The 19,640-nt window shown below is 23.4% G+C and overlaps 1 protein-coding gene across 2 annotated transcripts in view; it reads left to right on the forward strand.

Moving 5' to 3' along the window:
- LOC136985613 (neuroligin-4, X-linked-like) overlaps positions 1-19,640 on the forward strand; it is a 173,737-nt gene that overhangs the window by 123,703 nt on the left and 30,394 nt on the right. For both annotated transcript variants that reach the window (XM_067282929.1, XM_067282930.1), the window contains exons 4-5: positions 4,311-4,496; positions 5,154-5,943. In XM_067282929.1, the coding sequence (XP_067139030.1) occupies positions 4,311-4,496; positions 5,154-5,943 (976 nt within the window). The remainder of the gene's footprint in view (positions 1-4,310; positions 4,497-5,153; positions 5,944-19,640) is intronic.

Below are 19,640 nucleotides of genomic sequence, written 5' to 3' on the forward strand. Positions count from 1 at the left end.
GGACGCTCGGGTGTGGGAAAAAAAGGAGAGAGGGACGCAGGTGGTGTAGTGAGTTCATCTGGTTACGTGATTCGGGGCAGTTCGTCTCGTTACGGGATTCGAGAAGTTCGCCCACGTTACGCCATCCGGACGGTTGGCAAGAGGAGTTTTCGAAGATCGTTTGGACCCGAGCGGAGTCTTCAAGCAACGGAATATTCGCAAGGTGTCTTCCCGACGGACCTGCAACGGTGTTTCCCAACAGGACACACAGAACTTCATCGAATGTTATTGAATAGTGAACACATCGGACGTTACTGTGAACTTTACTCTTATACTTTAATTTTTTGGAAAATCGAAAAAAAAGTTATTATTGTTTAAAAAGGAATCAATATGCAATAAGGATTACGATTAAATGACCCAGATAGTAAAGGCTTTACTTTAGAAGATCTGGGTTCCGGTCCTGATTAAAACTTGAAAAATCTTCAGGAATAATCTGACCCAGATATGTCGAATTCAGTCCTTTATTATCTGATAACATTGAGAGTCTGAAAGAACTCATGCTGAGCATAGAAAAAACTCTATTAATACTGTACCTGAAATTTTAACTTATTTGCAATTTGTCATGATACTCGTGAACATTCTTTGATTTGATTGTAAATTGTTTGCTTTTATGAGTAGGCCTATATATATTGACCGAAAAATGGAAAATGATTCGTATATATTTAAATGCACAAAAACCATTTAAAACACTTTGAAAATGTGTACGTGATTATCAAACAGTCAAATAAATTTGGCGAATTTCTATCGATAGATACATGATTTTATTGTAATTTATTATATATTTACAGAATTGTTAATTTAATTCTTTAATAAATTCATAATACTTTTTTGAAGGAAAATTTTAAATATGATATATATATATATATATATATAGTAAAGTGAATGGCGTATAAATATTTATGCAAAAATATACACAGAGTATGTTATAATATGTTATTTGTATATATAAAACTTTGATAATATCTAACAAAAATAATTTCTAGTTTATGAGAGAAAACACTAATTTTCAAAATTCGCATTATATTATATATTGCTTCAGATTTACAAAATAAAGATGTTCTTTATAATAATAAATTTGCATGTCTAATTGTTCTTAAAAATTGTATTGTAATAAAATTACAGATTAAAGTAAAAACTAAATAAATATTCTGGTGGCAATTCCAAGCAGATACTTTAAAGTATACAGTACCCAGGAAAGCCATATCAAATTTGTATCTCTGATTTTAGTAGATATAAAAACTTAGTACTTTGAGAATATTAGTGGAATTAAAATTGCATATTTTGTGTGTTATTTTAATAACAAACTATCAAAATAACATACCAAATTTTCAGACAACTTTAAATTTTCTCATTTTGACGATATTTTAAGGGCTTTTAATGCTAAATAAAACGGGTTGATTAAATAGTAATTGAACACTGTCAATTTATAATAGACTTTTTTTTTCAAAGATGCTTTTCACATATAATCAGATATTGTAGAGTAGTTTTTTCTATAAAATTACAGATTCAAGAAGAGCAAAATCTTAGCATTTACAGTCAATCCTAGATAAATAATTTTAGTAAAAGTTCAGTACTTATTTAATTTAATACCTGATTATTACCGATGGTAGATTATTGTCAAACAAAATAAGTTTTTTGCATAACCAGAATTTTACTTAATCATTAATGATTGTGATTATTTAAAGTTAAATTTTTCTGAATTTAGTAGATAAGATTTTCCAATATAATTTCTGAACAGTTTATTTAATTTTAAATCCGATTGCACCATTGATTCAACCTTAAAAGTTCTTTTATGGGTTAACGTTTACAATTTAATTTTACGACCGTTGTGACCTTTAGATTCAAAGTCTAAAATGTCAAAATAAAGTAAAAAAAATTGCGTGGTTTAGACTTATTAGTACTCCAAAAGCTTCAAACATCTACATCTACTAAAACTGGATAAAAATAAGCTCGGAACACACTCTATATGTAAAAGTCAAGCAAGAGTATGTATGATTACTTTAGATTTATAAGAGATTGAGATTGAGAGACTTTAAGATTGAGTTTTAACGACTATGTTTTATTTTTTAATTGTTTTACATTTTTATAAAAACGATGACAAATAACTTTTTATTTGGAAACGGTTTGATTAAGTAAATTTAAAAGTTTGAAATCATTAAAGCGTCACTGTGCTTTTAACTTATATTTGCTTTTTATATAATAAACCAAAAACTTTTGAATAATAAATATAGTCTTCAAACATTTCATAAAGTTAATATTATGTATATATTATTTTTTCCTTATTTCTTAAACTTACATGCTTTCTTCCAGATATAAATATTTATAATGCGTTAATAAGTGCTATTATTTCTAATAGCTGCTTCAGAAATTTAATTTTTGTAATAAAAATATTCATTAGGAATTCAGATGTGAAGTGAAAATTACAGATTTTCTTCTTATATTAACGTGACAACTACACTTTCTAAGCTATGATAATGGTAAAAATTTCTATAGAAGTTTTATTAGAGAAAATATTGATTTATTATCTCTTGATATTTTACTCGGATTGTAAACAAACATACTTCTAATATAGATTTCAGAAACTTCACTGTAATGGAATGCTATCTTTACCAGTTCAAAGTCGTTGCAATGGATCGATCAGTGACAAAAAAAGCAGAGGAATCAATGTAAATTGATTACGATCGCTGTGATGGCATGCTGAACAAATCACTGATCACCACTAGATAAAATGAATTGCACTTCTCTAAGTTGATTGTAAGTTATATCAATATGAATAGTGACATAGTTATTAGGCTACTCTCAGAAAATGTGAAAGTAGAATAAGAAAAGTATATTATTTTATTTCATCTAATGAAACATCATTTATAATTTTAAATTCTATTATAGAGTGTACTTTTAAACAGAATTCTACAATAGAATTTGAAATTAGTTTAATTAAATTTAATTAAAACTTATTGCTTGAAATGGATTTTAGAATTTATATTTTCTATTTATTTTCAAAATTTATACACAACATAAATTATACATACTTTAAATTACGAACATATTAAAGTTCTTTATCAGGGTATAAGAGTTTTTGTAAAAATGTCAACATAATAGTTATTTTCGTTTTAAAATTAATCGCTTGATTCATAAATATTAACTTAACAATTTCGATAAATTACTTAATTACTTATTCTTCTGAACGATAAAACTTTATGAAATATTTTAAAAATACACAAAACTCTTATTTTAAGCAAAGGAAAACCAACACTTGAAAAGAGTAAGATCAAGTTAATTAAAGTACACGTAATTAGGGATTCTCATAAACTCTTTGACGCTAAACTTTGTGTAAACTTGGAGTAAGGACTGTAAATAAAGTAGAAAGAATGCCTCAAGCAAAGCAATTGTCAAAATAATTAACTTGATTGATAAATTATTAAATATGAAAATTTAAAGTAAGGTAAAACTAAATTTAATTTTATAAAAAAATTGATAGAATAATGTGATAACGAATGTATCCTCTCTGCATTTACATTATAATAGAATAAAATAAATTAATTTATAAGAATGACAATTGAACTGATACTAATCAATCGAATTATTCCATTAACGACAAATGATTAAAATACTTGATGAAAATTTGAATTTTTTAATATTTTAAAAGTTTACTGGTTTAATAACTTATATAATAAGTTAATTTCCTATAATTTTGTTTCCATTAAACGATCATCTTTGGTATAAAAAAATTAAAAAAAAATAGTTTTATAGAAATCAATTGTAATACTGTACAATTATCGATTTAAAAATATAACAAAAAATTAAAATAAATTAAATTAGTCTGTATATAAATTTTATTTTTATAGGTAGTTTTGATACTTATATAATAATATAAAAGATTTATTATGAAAAATAATTAATAACGTTACTAATAACATTGAATTGTAAATGTTTAAAACTTTTTAAAATTAATTTTATTTTATTTATTATATTTTATGGCAATGCAATAATAAAAATGATATTTCTTATTACATATATAGATTTGGATAAACTAAGATATAATATTAAATAAAAATGATACCATAAACGTAGGAACAATAAATAACAGCTACTTTTCGAGCAATATTGCTTAAAATTACCTTCTTCTAGTATCAAGAAATATTAGATTTTTGTGCCATCTATGACAACTATCAGATAAAAGTGTTTCCTGATAATTAAATCAAACTAGTAGAGTACGATAGAAATAAGATACAACTTCTTTGATGATGATTGTGACGTGTTGTGCATTCTAGGTTTTCTTCCAACCTTGGATGATTATGCTCGAGGAAATTATGGTATCATGGATCAAGTAGCGGCTTTACATTGGATAAGAGAAAATATTGCCGAATTCGGAGGAGATGCAAGAAATATTACAATATTTGGACACGGATATGGGGCGGCATGTGTCAACTTACTGATGTTATCTCCAATGGCTAAAGGTGATTTTCTATTTATCCTCTTAAGCCAAACCATTTCAGTTTGCAAAATATTGAGTTCTATCTTGTCCTCCTAAAATTGATATTCCGATAATTAATTTTTAAAATATCGTATAAAAAGAAATAATGAAAAGATAAATTGATTCGTAGATTTAATGACTTAAAAAAACTTTTTTAAAAATGTATAATCATTTTTTATGTTAAAATAATAAAATTATTTTAAAAAATAGTTTAAGTTTGATTTGTAGATTTTATTTAAATTATTTTATATAACGATTAAACAACAAAAATTACAAGAAAATTTTAATGAGGAACAATTTCTTACAATTTATTTAATCAGATTATTTATAAAAATAGCACAATAATTTATTAATATAATTTTAAAATAACGAGGAAACTGTATATTTTACAAAAGATTTTATTTTGTAAAAATGAAATAAAATTTTAATTCTTTGCTTCGTAAAACGATGTAATCCGAATATGTAAAATATGTTTTAAATAACCGAAACTTTAAGTTTTAATATTATAAAATACATTGCAAAAAATATGTCATGCTATTCGATATTAAAGTATTTTCTCAATTGGTAGTAATCTACATAATTTAAATGTAAGTATTTAATTGCTAAAGTTCGATAAAGTTGATTTTTTATTTAACTTTAGGATTGTTTCATCGAGCAATTATGCAGAGTGGTTCCGCTCTCAGTTCTTGGGCATTAGCACCAAATGCAATTAGTTACGCTCATGAATTAGCACGCAAGTTGGGTTGTCCAATACAGAAAAGTTCCGAATTGGTGGATTGTATGAGAGAGAAATCAGTAGAAGATATTATGAAAATACAACTGGATGTTCCAGAGCATTTGACAAGCTTTGGCCCAACTGTCGATGGAACTGTCATCCCAAAGGAACCATCTATTCTCATGGAGGACAGTAATAATCTTTATGGACAGTACGATCTGCTATTTGGTGTGACGAGGATAGAATCTTATTTCCAGTTTTCATTCCATGAAGACAAATCCGGTATTGAGCCGGATCGAAGAGATCGACTTTTACGTACTCTTGTACGAAATCTATTCACTTATCATCTTCAAGAGATATTTCTTACAATTGTCAACGAATATACTGACTGGACCAAACCTGTTCAGCATCCGATCAATGTTTTGGATGGTACAGCTGATGCACTCGGTGATGCTCTTGTCGTTGCTCCTCTAATCAGGACAGGAAATTATCATTCTCATGTGCAAATGAAAACTTATTTCTACGTTTTTGCTTATCAATCAGAAGAAGGAAACTATACACAAAGGATGGGTTGTATTCATGGTGAAGACTTGCCTTATGTATTCGGAGCTCCATTGATCGGATCTCTGTCTTATTTCAATAGAAATTATAGTAAATCCGAAATAGCGCTATCTGAAGCAGTAATGACTTATTGGACTAATTTCGCTAAAGTTGGGTAAGTAAAAATTTAATATTTCTCTTTAAATACAATTTAACTTAATGCCATTCTTTAAAAGTGGTATATATTTCTGACTAACAGTTAATTGTGTACGTTGCACTCATTTGTTATAAACTGAAAAATTATAAATTAAAGATGCGTATATTTTGATACTACTAATGGAACTGATATGAATTTATTCACAGAGAATTACAAATTATATCACTATTACAATTTCATATATTATAATGCAATTTTGATATTTAGAAAGCTCAACATGTGAGTGAAGAATGAGAAATAAATTCTGCAGCTTATTATTTATCATTGTCCAAACTAGATTCAAACTGTAAGAAGATTTTTAATATGTATACCTCTAGATGGCTTTTATGAATGCTAACATATAATCTATTATGTTCATTGAATGTTGTTAATCTAGATATATCAATTAATCAAGAAGTATCTGATCTAGGTTATTTATTTATTAATAAAAAAAATACTCGAATCAATTCACGATAAAAATTTTTTTCTGTAATTAATATCACTAAACATTATTGACGATTTCTCTATATATATATTTTAAAGCATAATTTTAAGAAAAGACAAAGCTAGGTCTATAAGAAAGATTAAAATAATAGAAAATATAATAATTATTTACATTTTAATGTATATTTTCAATTAAATAACTTTACAAACAAAATTATTTTACTTCAATATAACAAAAATACTGAAAATTTATTACTTTTACAGCTACTAATTTTCTAAAATCAAGTTTCAGAAATTGCCTTATAAATACATTTTATTACAATATTTTATAAGATTTATTAACAATATATTTAATTTATTATAAAGAGTTTGTATACTTTATTGTTAATAACCATAAAATATAGAGAAAAAATTATTTATGCGTTAAATAAATGTATCCATATATAAAATTTTGATTAAGTACAGTCTAATAAACTAGATTTATTTGTAGATGTAATTTAGAAAGAGGAAACCAATAGCAATTATAACTTATTACATAATATGACTAATCAATATATTTCTTATTTATAACTCGACTAACCGTTTCGAATTTATATTTCTGAGCTTATAAATTTATTTATAATCGAAAATTGAGTTTTAGAAGTTTTAAATTATTAAAATATATAAAGCATAAATTGGTATAGTTATAGGTATAATAAATCATTAAATATTTATTTCTTTAATTAAGTATTTTTTATCATGATTTTAATTAAATGAATATAATTAATCCTGATTTATGCATACGAAAATAAAAATTCTTTCTGGTAAAATTTAGATGAAACAAAAACATAACGAAAGTTTAATAGTGATATTATTTTTATAATTGTAAAAAATTAAAGAAACCAAATTTTTGAAACTTATATAGTAATACATTTTGCCTACATATATACGTTATCCATTTTATATGTAGTACAGTACATTAAATCACTATAAGTATACATATACATACTAAGTTAAAGTCACCTGTGATTGATCTGTCACTAGTAGTTGACATGTTCAATTACTGTTCCCTTGAATTAGCTACAGACACTTTGTTATGAATTATTAATATTAATTATATATTTGTGATAATATCCTTTACGCAAATTGCTATCCATTATGCCAAAAGATATTATTTTTACGAAAGAATAATTCTATACGCACAAAATATAACATTAAATGAATTCCATAACTTCCAAAGTACTGAAATAAAAATATTTGATTAAATATAGAGTTTTGTAACAACTAAAAAAATTTCAAAATAATTTATATTAAATATTCAATATATTTTTCTTTCTTAATTATATTTTGTATTGTTATTCTATTAACGAAATACTACATTAACGTTTATTATACATTAAATTGTTTATATACTTAATTATGTATGTACTTTTATTGTTTAAAACATAAGTTTTAGTATTATGCAGTATAAAAATATACAGTTTAGTATGTATTTTCCTATGTTTTTCTTTTAATTAAATATATTTAAGGATTCAAATAATAAAAAAACATTGTTTATGTTATTTAATTTACATTTCAGTATAATCGAAAATTAATTTTTAAAGTTATAAAAAATGGTTAATTATTACCAATTTTGGTAATTTTTACGTATTTAATGAATCATGTATCCATATCTTATTCTTTCTTGTAAAACACAAATGTATTGATAACGTTAATTGAATAAAGAAATTAGAACAATTATTACTTATTAATAAGCATATCAAATTATTAAAAATTAATCACTAAACAGTTTTCAATGATAATTTCTTTTTATTTTCTGTCTTACTCTTGTGAATTTCGTGTGAATAAGATAGGAAGAAAGCTTTTAAAGTCTCGTTTGTAAATTTAACTTATTTTACAACGTTATATTTACAATTGATTATTTATTCAACAGAAAACATACACTAGATATTTTAACAGTTGAGAAAATATGGTGTCGGCAAGAAATGTTGTAGAAAAGAATGAGATCTTCATTTTATCTCAAAATAAATTCTGTATACAATGGAATGAATCATTTATGTGAAGAAATAATATGGAAGCTCGATTATAGAGATACAAAACGTTAAATTTGAAGTTTTTGACCAATTTATTCATAATAGTAACTAAAAATCAATTATTAAAATTTCATTTTTTATGTCATTATAAGAATTATAGTTACAAAGTTTAACAATTTTAACTATATCAACTAGTTATATATATTGACAATATTTAACAATATTGAACATATATATATTAACAAATAGAAAAATAGAAAATTTATTTTAGATAAGTATACTCGTTTCCATGACCAAGTACTTGGGTTAAAAATTAATTTACTCTATAATAAAATCCTAACGAAAAGTCCGATTTCGAAATTAATTCTTAATTTTTATATTTGTAATTGGATTAATGTTACATTTACTGTTTTCACATGAAAGTTATTCCTTCTTGACGGTAATTGTATTTTACCGTCAAGAAAGAATAAATTTGAGGCTCTTAAAAATATAATTATTTGAAAACAAATGATTCAGCTACAAATGTAAACAAAGAATTCAGCAAGAGAATAATGTAAACAAAGAAATAAATAAGATTTTTTTGATAACGTCTGAAAATCGAAAAATATACAATGATTTGTAACCGGATTAACCCACTTTGGGGCCCTAGACATTTTATTCTTACCGGGCCCCCTCCTTCTCCCACAAGAAATAGAGCAGACAAAAAATATAAAACAATAACTAAAACAAAACTAAATAATGTGAAAAACTAAAACAAATCTTAAATTTTTATTAATAAAAAATTTTTAATATACAACAATAAATTTTAGTTTTTCTAGAAAAGTTTGAACAGTTTGTTTATAAATTTTTAAAAAATTGAAATAATTTATTTTATTAAATGTCTAACAAAAGTTGTTATACAATAACAATATTATTTCAAAATATTAATTGTTTAATTTAACCTTTTTTGTTAATATTTAAATAATATAATATTTTACCCATGAAAGGTAAATTGAATAATGAAAAAGGTAATTTAAATAAAAGCCAAGATAGTTTAAAAAAGTAAGTACTGTATATAAATATGAATAAACTTAGTTTACTTTTCTGAATTTTTAAATAATCTTATTTACAAATCTTTTCAAAATAGTTTGACCGGGCCCTTCAAAAAACCGGGCCCTAGACACTTGTTTTATTTGTCTATGCGATGATTCGGCCCTGTTTGTAACATGTATTTATGATATTTAAGTAACATTCACTGGTAGTTTTTAAGTATTTCTTTATAATTTAACAGTTTAAAAAATTTAAATGTATTCAAAATATATTCCTAAATAATTTAATATTTAAAATATATATTTGAAACAAATTTTATAAAACAGGTATTGTAAAAGTTTTTGAAAATACTTCTAAGTTTTTTAATAAATAATTTGTAAATTAATCCTTAAGCATTTAAAATTTCTCAAAAGAAATTGATGATGATGATATAAATGATGAAAGAATGATGATGATGAAAGAAAATGATATAAATGAGCTTACTTAAACTAAAATTAAATTATCATTGATGTTAAATTTTTATCATCGATAGGAAGAGGAATAGATTTGGTATTACGTTTCAAAAGTCTTATGATATAATAACGTACAATGTGAAAAATATCAGAATAGATTTAACTAGATAAATTCGAATTGGAATCCTATTCTCAAAATTACTAGAATTTAATTGTTAAACGGATTCAAAAATTTGATATTTCAATAAGTAGTTCTTTTGATTCTAAATATTCCATTCTTTGTTAAGGGAATTGCTTCTAATTTAATGATAAAATACTGATTATATTTATTAAATTAAATGATTTTATATAATTTAGTGAAAATAAATGATGTATAATATATGAAATTACTAATTTTATTCGTGTTTTTATATATATAAATTTTTTAATCCTGACTTTAAATTTTTATGTTTTCTTATATACTTATCATTTTTTAATGTTAAATTTAATCCTTTTTTTATAATGTAAGTTTCTAACTTTATTTCTATCTTGTGTTGGTATCGCCAGAGGTTATATCACAAAGGCAATTAATGTCAATATTATTGAATTAAAGTTTTTATTGCAATAATTTAAATTAATATTTCAGAACAAATTAAACTTAAGAAGTGGCAAAAGTATAATTGACGTAGATCATTTTATAAAAAGATTTTTTAAATATGTAAAATGTTCATATTTTAAATTAAATTATTAAACTGTGTTAAATATAGAAGATTATTTTGTTTTATATAAAATAAACTAAAATTTTGAAGTTCCTACCACATCTCATAATTAATTATGAGAAAGAAAACGTTAATGATTTTAGTTGATTATACGTTCATTTACAGGAAAATGTTTAGTTTAATATTATTAAATTTATTCATTTAAAAAGTTACATAAAAGTCTATTAATATATCAAGCAAAAGCGTTTATAATTTAGTTAGTTTTTTAATTATTTTAATAAACTAAATGGGATAATATTTTACTTATAGATGAAAGAATTCTTTGTTGAATTATTAAATTAAATCCAAAAATTGAGTACAGTAAAATGAAAACGTAATCATAATATAAAGCTTATATAGTATGATATATAAAGAGGAACCGTATAAAATAATGGATTAGATTTTGTCAGGTATATACGGTACAATATATCCATCATTTCCCAGATGATGGTGTCATCCCATTTCAAAATTCAAAAAGTCACTTTTGGGATTTGTTCCACAATTCCGGAACTTGTATTCTAGAATTTGACTTTAAAATCACTTCCGAAATATATTTTTCATGGTTCAAAGCGTGGCTTGCGCTTTTTATCTATTTTATATGATTGTATTTTATTTTAGAGTATTCTAAATCTGTTTTACGTGACATCAACTTCGCAAGGTGATTTCGAAATTGTTTATTTGATTTTTGAGATTGATTTTAGTGAAGTTTGTTTAATTTGTTTAAACTTTACTGTAATAAATATTCCATAGTGTTAATTAAAAGATAAATTTTCTTTAAATATATTCTTTAGTAAATTAGGCAAGTTCATGGATATATCTAAAATTATCAAGCAGAGCGTAGTAAATGGTTAAGCATAAGAATAACCGAAGTTTGAAATGTAAATTCAAAATAAATTGTTCAAGTTGTTTTGGAAAAGGAAGGAAATATTCTAAATTTAAAAGTACGACTATATCGGTTATTTACGTTCACTGTAATAATAATATGAGTTCACTGTAATGAAATATTCGCTAGGTTGTTTGTTTAAAATTTTTTAAAATAAGGTTAACTTTATTTTACTTATTATTAAGTAACTAACAAGACTAGTTGGAGATTTTAATTAATTTATGTTTTTTTTTTAATATTTAAATATGTATATCTATGATAAATCTGCTTTGAGTATTTATTTAAGTCAGAAGCAAGTAGAATTTGTATTAAAATTTTTTCTATTTATTATATTTATAATTAACACGATAATTTATTATCTGCACTTTTTAACTTTTTAATTATTTTAACGTTGTAAATGAGACTCATAATTTAAATCAAGATAAATGCTTTTAACAGTTTTTAGCTTTCATTCAACGGTTACACATTTTGATTTTATAAATAAAAAAAATTATAATTATGGTTTAATTTATAAATAGAGATATTAATTTAAATTTAATTATATATTAAATTATATTCTTTAATTTTTTTCAAGTTTTCAATAACTTTTTTAAAAAGTTTCTTAATCTAATTATTACTACATCTCAGAGCTTTGAATTTTAATCTTTATAATTCATTAAATAATTTTTTTTTCAAATATTAATAATATTATAAAGTTTAACTTGACTTTTCAATTTTAGAAAATAATTTATGAAAGTCATCAATTCGATTTTTATTAATAATCTTAGTTGGAAACTGAATTTGTTACTCTGCAATGACTCTTCTTTTTATTGATTTCTGTCTGATGAAAAATATGAGTTCAGGATAATGAAACATTCGACAGGCTGTCTATTGGAAACATTTTTAAGACAACACTGATAACAAATTCGCTTTATTTTACCTGCTGTTAAGTAACTAATGAAGCTACTTGTATTTTTTATTAGCGATTTTAATTATTTGATGATTTTTTTAAAGTAGAGAATCATTATAATATAATCGTAGATAAAATATATAAATATAGATTAATGTATAATTATTTTCATGTGAATTGATAACTAATCTTAAATATTTATATTGATTGCTAGGTTATAAATGCTTTAAATGTGAAAGAATACATTAAAATTTATATTCGACGACATGTTTACATAGTTAATCACAGCAAAGATTAAATTTAATAAATTTGAATCATTAAACCATTAAAAATAGTTTAATTTCCTTATCTAAAACTTAGGAAATAACTACAAATTTTCATTTCAATGTGATTATGTTAAATTTTTAAAAAATCTTTTAAACAATCTCCGTTAATTGGCAATTAAATCGCGCAAGTTTTTATACTTGATTATACAATATATATCGATTTTTCGATAATTTGTAGCCATATATCTTTTGTAAGTTTAGGACCATGGCGGATTATCATAACTTCTACAACGTTTTAGCACCTGCAATATCTTTTCTGTCAACTTTACACATTAATAACTTACTTAAGGACTTTATCAAAAGTTAATTAACATCGATTTGATATAAAATTATTTTTAGTAATGCAGTTAATTCAAGTACTGGATAAAGGTGTTACCTAAGTTTAAAATTTATTACGAAACATTATGCATCTTTATACTCGTATACATTTTTAAGAAATTTTTACTAATAAAATTTGATATAATAACCTCTTTTCAATGCAATTATCTTCAGAAAAAGATCTGTTCACTTTAAATTAGACAAAAATTTAATTATGAATTATATATAATAATTTCCCAGAAATAATTTATGAGCTATCTTATAACGTCATAAATTTGCAAATGAAGTTCATAAAATATTTTTATTTGTTGATTTTATAAATAACTGGATATTCTATAATTTTAATTACTTTGGTAGAGATTTTATATCTTTATAGATATCTTAGGAAAATGACATTTTAGTATCAGTATGATAAGCATGAAAGAGATTTCCATAACAGGGCCTTAAAAATGGAAGTACAAATCCAGATATTTGGATAAGAAGGTTACAGAAATGAAGATAAATGAGAATAGCTTTCATTTACTAGTCGAAAGATAGAAGGTGACGATGATGATGATAATGACAGATTAAGGAATAATGATCATTTTTGGATATAGAGATATATAAAATGCTGCTTAATGACTTATCCCGTTCTTAAGGAAGAAATAAAGGTCATTAATCGGTTTCTTTTCGTGAATACCCAAATTTATTATATACGTTTTAAGATAACTCTATAAAAGTTTAAAGTTTCTAACGAGCCCATTATATCTTCTAAATAAAATTACATGAATCGTAATAAATGTAATTAAATGCATGCATATAAAATACTTTTATAATGTTATAATTACAGTATATCTTTAAAAGGATAATACATATCACTATAAAATTTATGTTTATTGTTACAAACACATTGTAATTTATAATTGTTACATTATGAATTTAATGCGGATAGAAGTTTATAACAAGCTTAAAATAAAAATTAATTTTGTATTAATAAATCATAATAATAGACATTTCAAAAGCTAGACAATTCAATTTTAACAAATTGTTTGACAAAATTTACTGTTTTAATTCTTAAACTTCAATTTATTTTAAAGATTCAATACATAAATTTAGATATTTAACATTTATAATCTGTTTTAAAAATTAACCACACGTTGGAGTCTATTTTAATTATAGATTAGATGTTTGTTTGAGATTAAATCACTTTGTCTTTCATTTAAATTTGTGTTTATAACACCATAAACAAAGAAAATTTGAATTAGTAGTATTCGGATGCGTTAAGGCGAGCCGGTGAAGCAACAGTGCTAAATCTTAAATCCCTGGACAGAAGTTTAAAGAGGATGTAACAATTAAAGTGTTTAAAGTTTGCATGGAAATTAACTTAACAGTTTACAAAATGCATGCCAATGATTCTGAGTCTGAAACTCTATGATATAGAATGATTAACAGAAAAAATTAAAAATTTGCGAATGATTTCAGTATATGTCTTTTTAAATAAATAATTAAAATAAAATATTTTTTTATAAAATATAATAAATGTTTATATGATTAATGACATTTAATTTGAATGTAATTACACGATAACAACCAAAAATAATTTATTATATAAATATGTAAATCATTCTAAGAAATGATGTGGAAAATTTTCTGTAAAATCTCCGAGGATATTTTTAATAAGATGAATTGCAAGAATTGCTAAAATAATTCTTAATGAAGATTAAACAAATTTATGTAAGAGAAATAGACAAAGATAGATGAATAAAGACCTTCTATGAATAATTACTTTTGAGAAAATGTTGCTAAATAATATCTGTGGTAAAAATGATATTTTTGATGAATGACTTCAAGAGGGAAATATTTAATGATGTGTAGAATAAATGCAAGAGTAATAAAAATATTATTTTTGTAGAAATGTAGATACTTATTGGCCATTCATGAATGAAGAACATAAATTTATTTTCCTATTTGTACAATATTATCTTCCTGTTCACTTTCTTTGAAACTCGTATTAGCTTTTCTATTAATTCTGTCGAAATAATTAATTTGAAACGTTTATATTATATATGATAGTCTTGTAAGAAAATTAATTAATTTTTTATGATCTTTTTCCTTCTTCCTATCAGTATTTGGATTTGTGCAATTCGCCATAATAAATTTGATGCTAGATTTAAATAACCACGCTCTTAATTCTGAAGAATTTCATTAATTAATTTCAATCATAATTTTTGAGTTAATTACAATTAAGCAAATATTATGATTTTTTTAATAATATATCTAAAAAGTCTATAAAATTGTGTGTAAAAGTTTATATGTAAATATATATCATTATAAGAAAGAAATACATGTATATGTAAAAATATTGATGGTAAAACTTATATCCGTAATAAATTATTTATAATATTTATTATATTATTTGTATAATTTTTTGTCAGTTAAAAAAATGTCATTTTAAATGCCAAGTGCAAAAGAAGGTCTAATGCCAACTAAATGTCAACTAAGCTTATACGGTCTCTTAAGACAACAGATTAATTTTCAGGGGGAAAAAACAATATTATGTACGAGATAGAAACTAACACTTTCCTTTATCGATGAAAAATCTTTATACATAAATAATTCATAATTAAAGTAGGCATAAAATTTGATAACTATATCGTAATATTAATTAGAATATCTCTATATGATGAAAAATATTTCGTCATATAAATGTTGGCTTATTTATTTATATTATTTATTCAACCAAGTCTTAATTAATAATAAGATAAATCAACTAGAAATTGTTTAAAATTGTTTCTCATATCAGAGATTTTTTGGATAAATTGATACATTTTTTTAACGATGTTGAAAAATGTATTTCAAAATGTAATTAATAGTTATACTTAAAAGATTATTATCAAACTGTGTAATATTTTTAATACATTTTTGAAAATCATTGTTTATTTGTCGAAGAGTTGGGTCATAAGAAGAAAATCCCGAATCAAACAAAACATGAAAAATCACATTCCGAAGTGGATCTCACGTTAATAAATTCGATATCTCGCAATGCCTGGAAGTTGTGATATTTAAATAAAAATATTTTCAATGTATGTTCTATGTGAATACAAAATCACAGTACAAACTTTTACTATAATCCTCTATCTTTCTCCAGTAGTATCCCCACTTATTTTCAACAACATCAGTCAATGTTTGTTGCAACTGAATTTCATAGTGAAACATTTTAAAGTCTTTTCGAACAATTTCGAAAATGGATGTTTGTTTATTTTAAAATATGTTATTGAAATAGCCGGATTTTTCTAGAGACCTGGACTACATGTAAACAGTTCCTGTATATGTTATATTTTTATAAGTGTGAAAGAACTTGAATGCGAAATTAGTCAGCTGTGCATCTAAAAATAATATATTGTTTGTTGTCCATTCAAAAGTTTTCTAACTCTTAAATATTAAAAAGTGTAAATTTTTAAAGCTAGAAATATTTATATATCGATATTAGAAATAATTATAAAAATATAAACTTATCATTTATTATTTAGTCTTATATTAAGTATAATTTGAATCCCAGTCGGTGTAGAAATATTAGTTATGGTATTATCCTACGTAAATTAAAATACAGTTTATTGAATTAGATATATTACATAGGAAAACCTGCGTAAACCAGAATCACCCGGTACCTAGTATTTTTTTCCATTTTGAACAGGTGTTTTTTAACATAGAAAAAACTCTCCATTCTGAGGAATTTTTTCTGTTTAGGCATGTTTCCCTTTTATTCTGGTTTAGACAAATTTTAATGTATTAAATTATTTTTGTATTTAAACGTAAAGAAAGTTTATTGTAAATTGAAAAATAAAAAATAAAATTTCCGGAAATACTTTATGATTTGAGTTTCCATGTAGCTCATATGTAAACAAATAAAACTTAAAATTTGTATTTCGTCGAGTAATAAATTGCTTTGAATTTGGGAAATATAGAGTAGCGAACTAAAAACAGCCCAAAGTTTTATGGTTTTACTGTATTTGGTAATAATGTACTGTACCTTTCAGTTACATTTGTTGTGGTAAATAAACGGTATATTTATAATATAATGTTAAATATTTAAATTAACAAAAATTAAACGTTTGATTTGTTAAAATTATTCAACATTTTTATCTTTTAGTCTACATTGGACTTGGTCGTTGCCTTTTAACAAAGACTTCTAAAGTATAAATATGCTAACAAATATGTCAACCGTTAAAATTTTTTTAAGTTAAAAGTACTGTTTATTTATCGCACAGCACGATATTACTGTACTAAATAAAACTTTTAAACTGTATTTTGTGTTAGGAACTTGTTTTATGTACAGTACAGTACTTCGTCCTTTTAGAATAATATTTTTTTAAATGAAATCAATTAGATATTAATGATGTACAAATGTAATTAAAATCTTTTTTATTTTATATTAATATAACAATTATTTATTCAGTTTAACTTTCTATAAATACAGGAAGAAAATAAACAGATAAAGTTATTAGGTAAATTATATTTTATTTATTTATAGTAATTAATAACCAAGTGATATGCAGATTATATTTCTATATATTTTAGTTTTGTGGTGGTTTGGATTACTTCCTCACGTAGAAAGATATTGAAATGAAATAGATACAGCTTTGATTAAAATGAAATAAGCTGTTAAAATCGCATACTAAATATGAATTTATTTGAACAATCGAAAAATTTAAAAATTATATTTAATTCTAACGAAAGCACAAAAAATTAAATTTATATATTATTAATATATTTTTTTTAATAAAACATATAGAACTGTTATATTTAATAGCTTATGATTGAGTGTTTTTGTGAAATACGGCAGCCAACATAAAAAGTATGGCAACAAAATATGTTTAAGATTTTACAAAGAAATGAATTTTGTTGGTAAATCTAAAACATCATTCTAAAGCGAAATTTAAATCATAGTTTATTAAAGAATTGGTGTTATGCTTAGAGTAGTCTAAAGAATTATCTATTGATCATTGAGCATTTTCATATTGAAATGATATAGTAATAACATTTACACAATGCGATTACTATAAGATTTTACTATGGTCAATTTCTCGTAACATTTCCAAAGAACATTATTAATTTGTTCAAAATTTCGACAATCATGTCATCTTTTAATTACATAGTTAATTTTAGTATTATTTTTATTCTTTGTACTGACGTGCTTCTTTCTCTGTTATATTTATAAAAAATTTTTTCCATAGAAAAATTAAGCGATGTATGCTACAAGTTTCAAGCTTACACCAAATAAGTGCATGTAAATTGCAAGTGAAAGAGTATCTCATTTACCTTTTTCTATAAGCAAATACAATTTTCAATTCTCTGTTGTTTGTGTTAATTCCATTTTCATATCTAAAATACAGTATATTCAAAGTAAAAGTGTATAGCATTATACTAATTTCTATAAGTTTTATTTTCTGTAGAGTTAAGTAAACTTTTTCAGAATTAAATTTGTAATTAGAAAGAATTACAGAAAATTGTAGCTTAATCTGTATGATCTGATGTATACACTCGCATATTATTTACTTGGCTTCTGAATCGTATAAATTTAATTAAACCTCATACCTAATGGCTTATTTATGTTTATATTCTTTTGAAAAAGTAATTATTTTCGACGTATTTTTCATTTATACGTTACGTTATCTAGTATCACTATTAAATTTTAATGATCTGTTCGTGTCTCTTTACATTACATTTAAAAGAATGAACTTTCTAAACTAATTGAATTTTATCATGAAATTCTTTAACACTTTACCATACTTTCTTTTACTATAATTTATTTACCGATTGTAAACATTATCTTTGACGACTAGTGTAATGTTAATGTAACAAATGTTAATTATATAATCGAAAATTAAATATTGAAAAGTTTATATATACAATATTATTTAATTATATACATACAAAAGATCTACTTACTACTGGATAACTAAACACCCATCTACTTGTTTCAATTACATATTCAATTTATTCATGGATTTAATTAATTAATTTAGCAAAACCGTATAAATTTCATTAAACAATAACACAATCAATATCATTTCAATTCCAAATAATTTTATTTAGTATATTTATTATTAACAACATTATAAAAATTTAATATTGATTAAGTAAACATATTTTATTTTAAAAAATTAAATTTTGAAGTAATGACAATAAAAAAATTTTATACAGTACTTACAGTAATTTCAAAAAACTAATTTGAAATTGTTAGAAGAATTCTTCATTAATATCAAGAATAATTTAACTTCTTTCAGATATTCGGATATATTATTTCATAGAAGAAATATTATACACGTTAATTTAATTTACTAAATAATTTAAGTCAAGTAGGTTTTTATCTTCTATATTTTTAGATATATCTTTTACATTTTACGTGTCCACAATGCAAGATTTCTTTATTATTATTAAGAAAATGGCATGTGTATTTTATCAAACAACAGAAATGTTTTTAAAAACAGTCGGTGTATAAGTTTAGATACTCAAATAATAATCTTTACTGCATTTGTGTTTATGTGATCTAATATTATTTCTATTATTCTTTTCATATTTATATTTATTTAGAAATTACTGTACG

Source organism: Centruroides vittatus, unplaced genomic scaffold, assembly GCF_030686945.1.
Source record: "Centruroides vittatus isolate TY-2023 unplaced genomic scaffold, ASM3068694v2 contig_973, whole genome shotgun sequence".
In the NCBI taxonomy this organism is placed as follows: Eukaryota; Metazoa; Arthropoda; class Arachnida; order Scorpiones; family Buthidae; genus Centruroides; species Centruroides vittatus.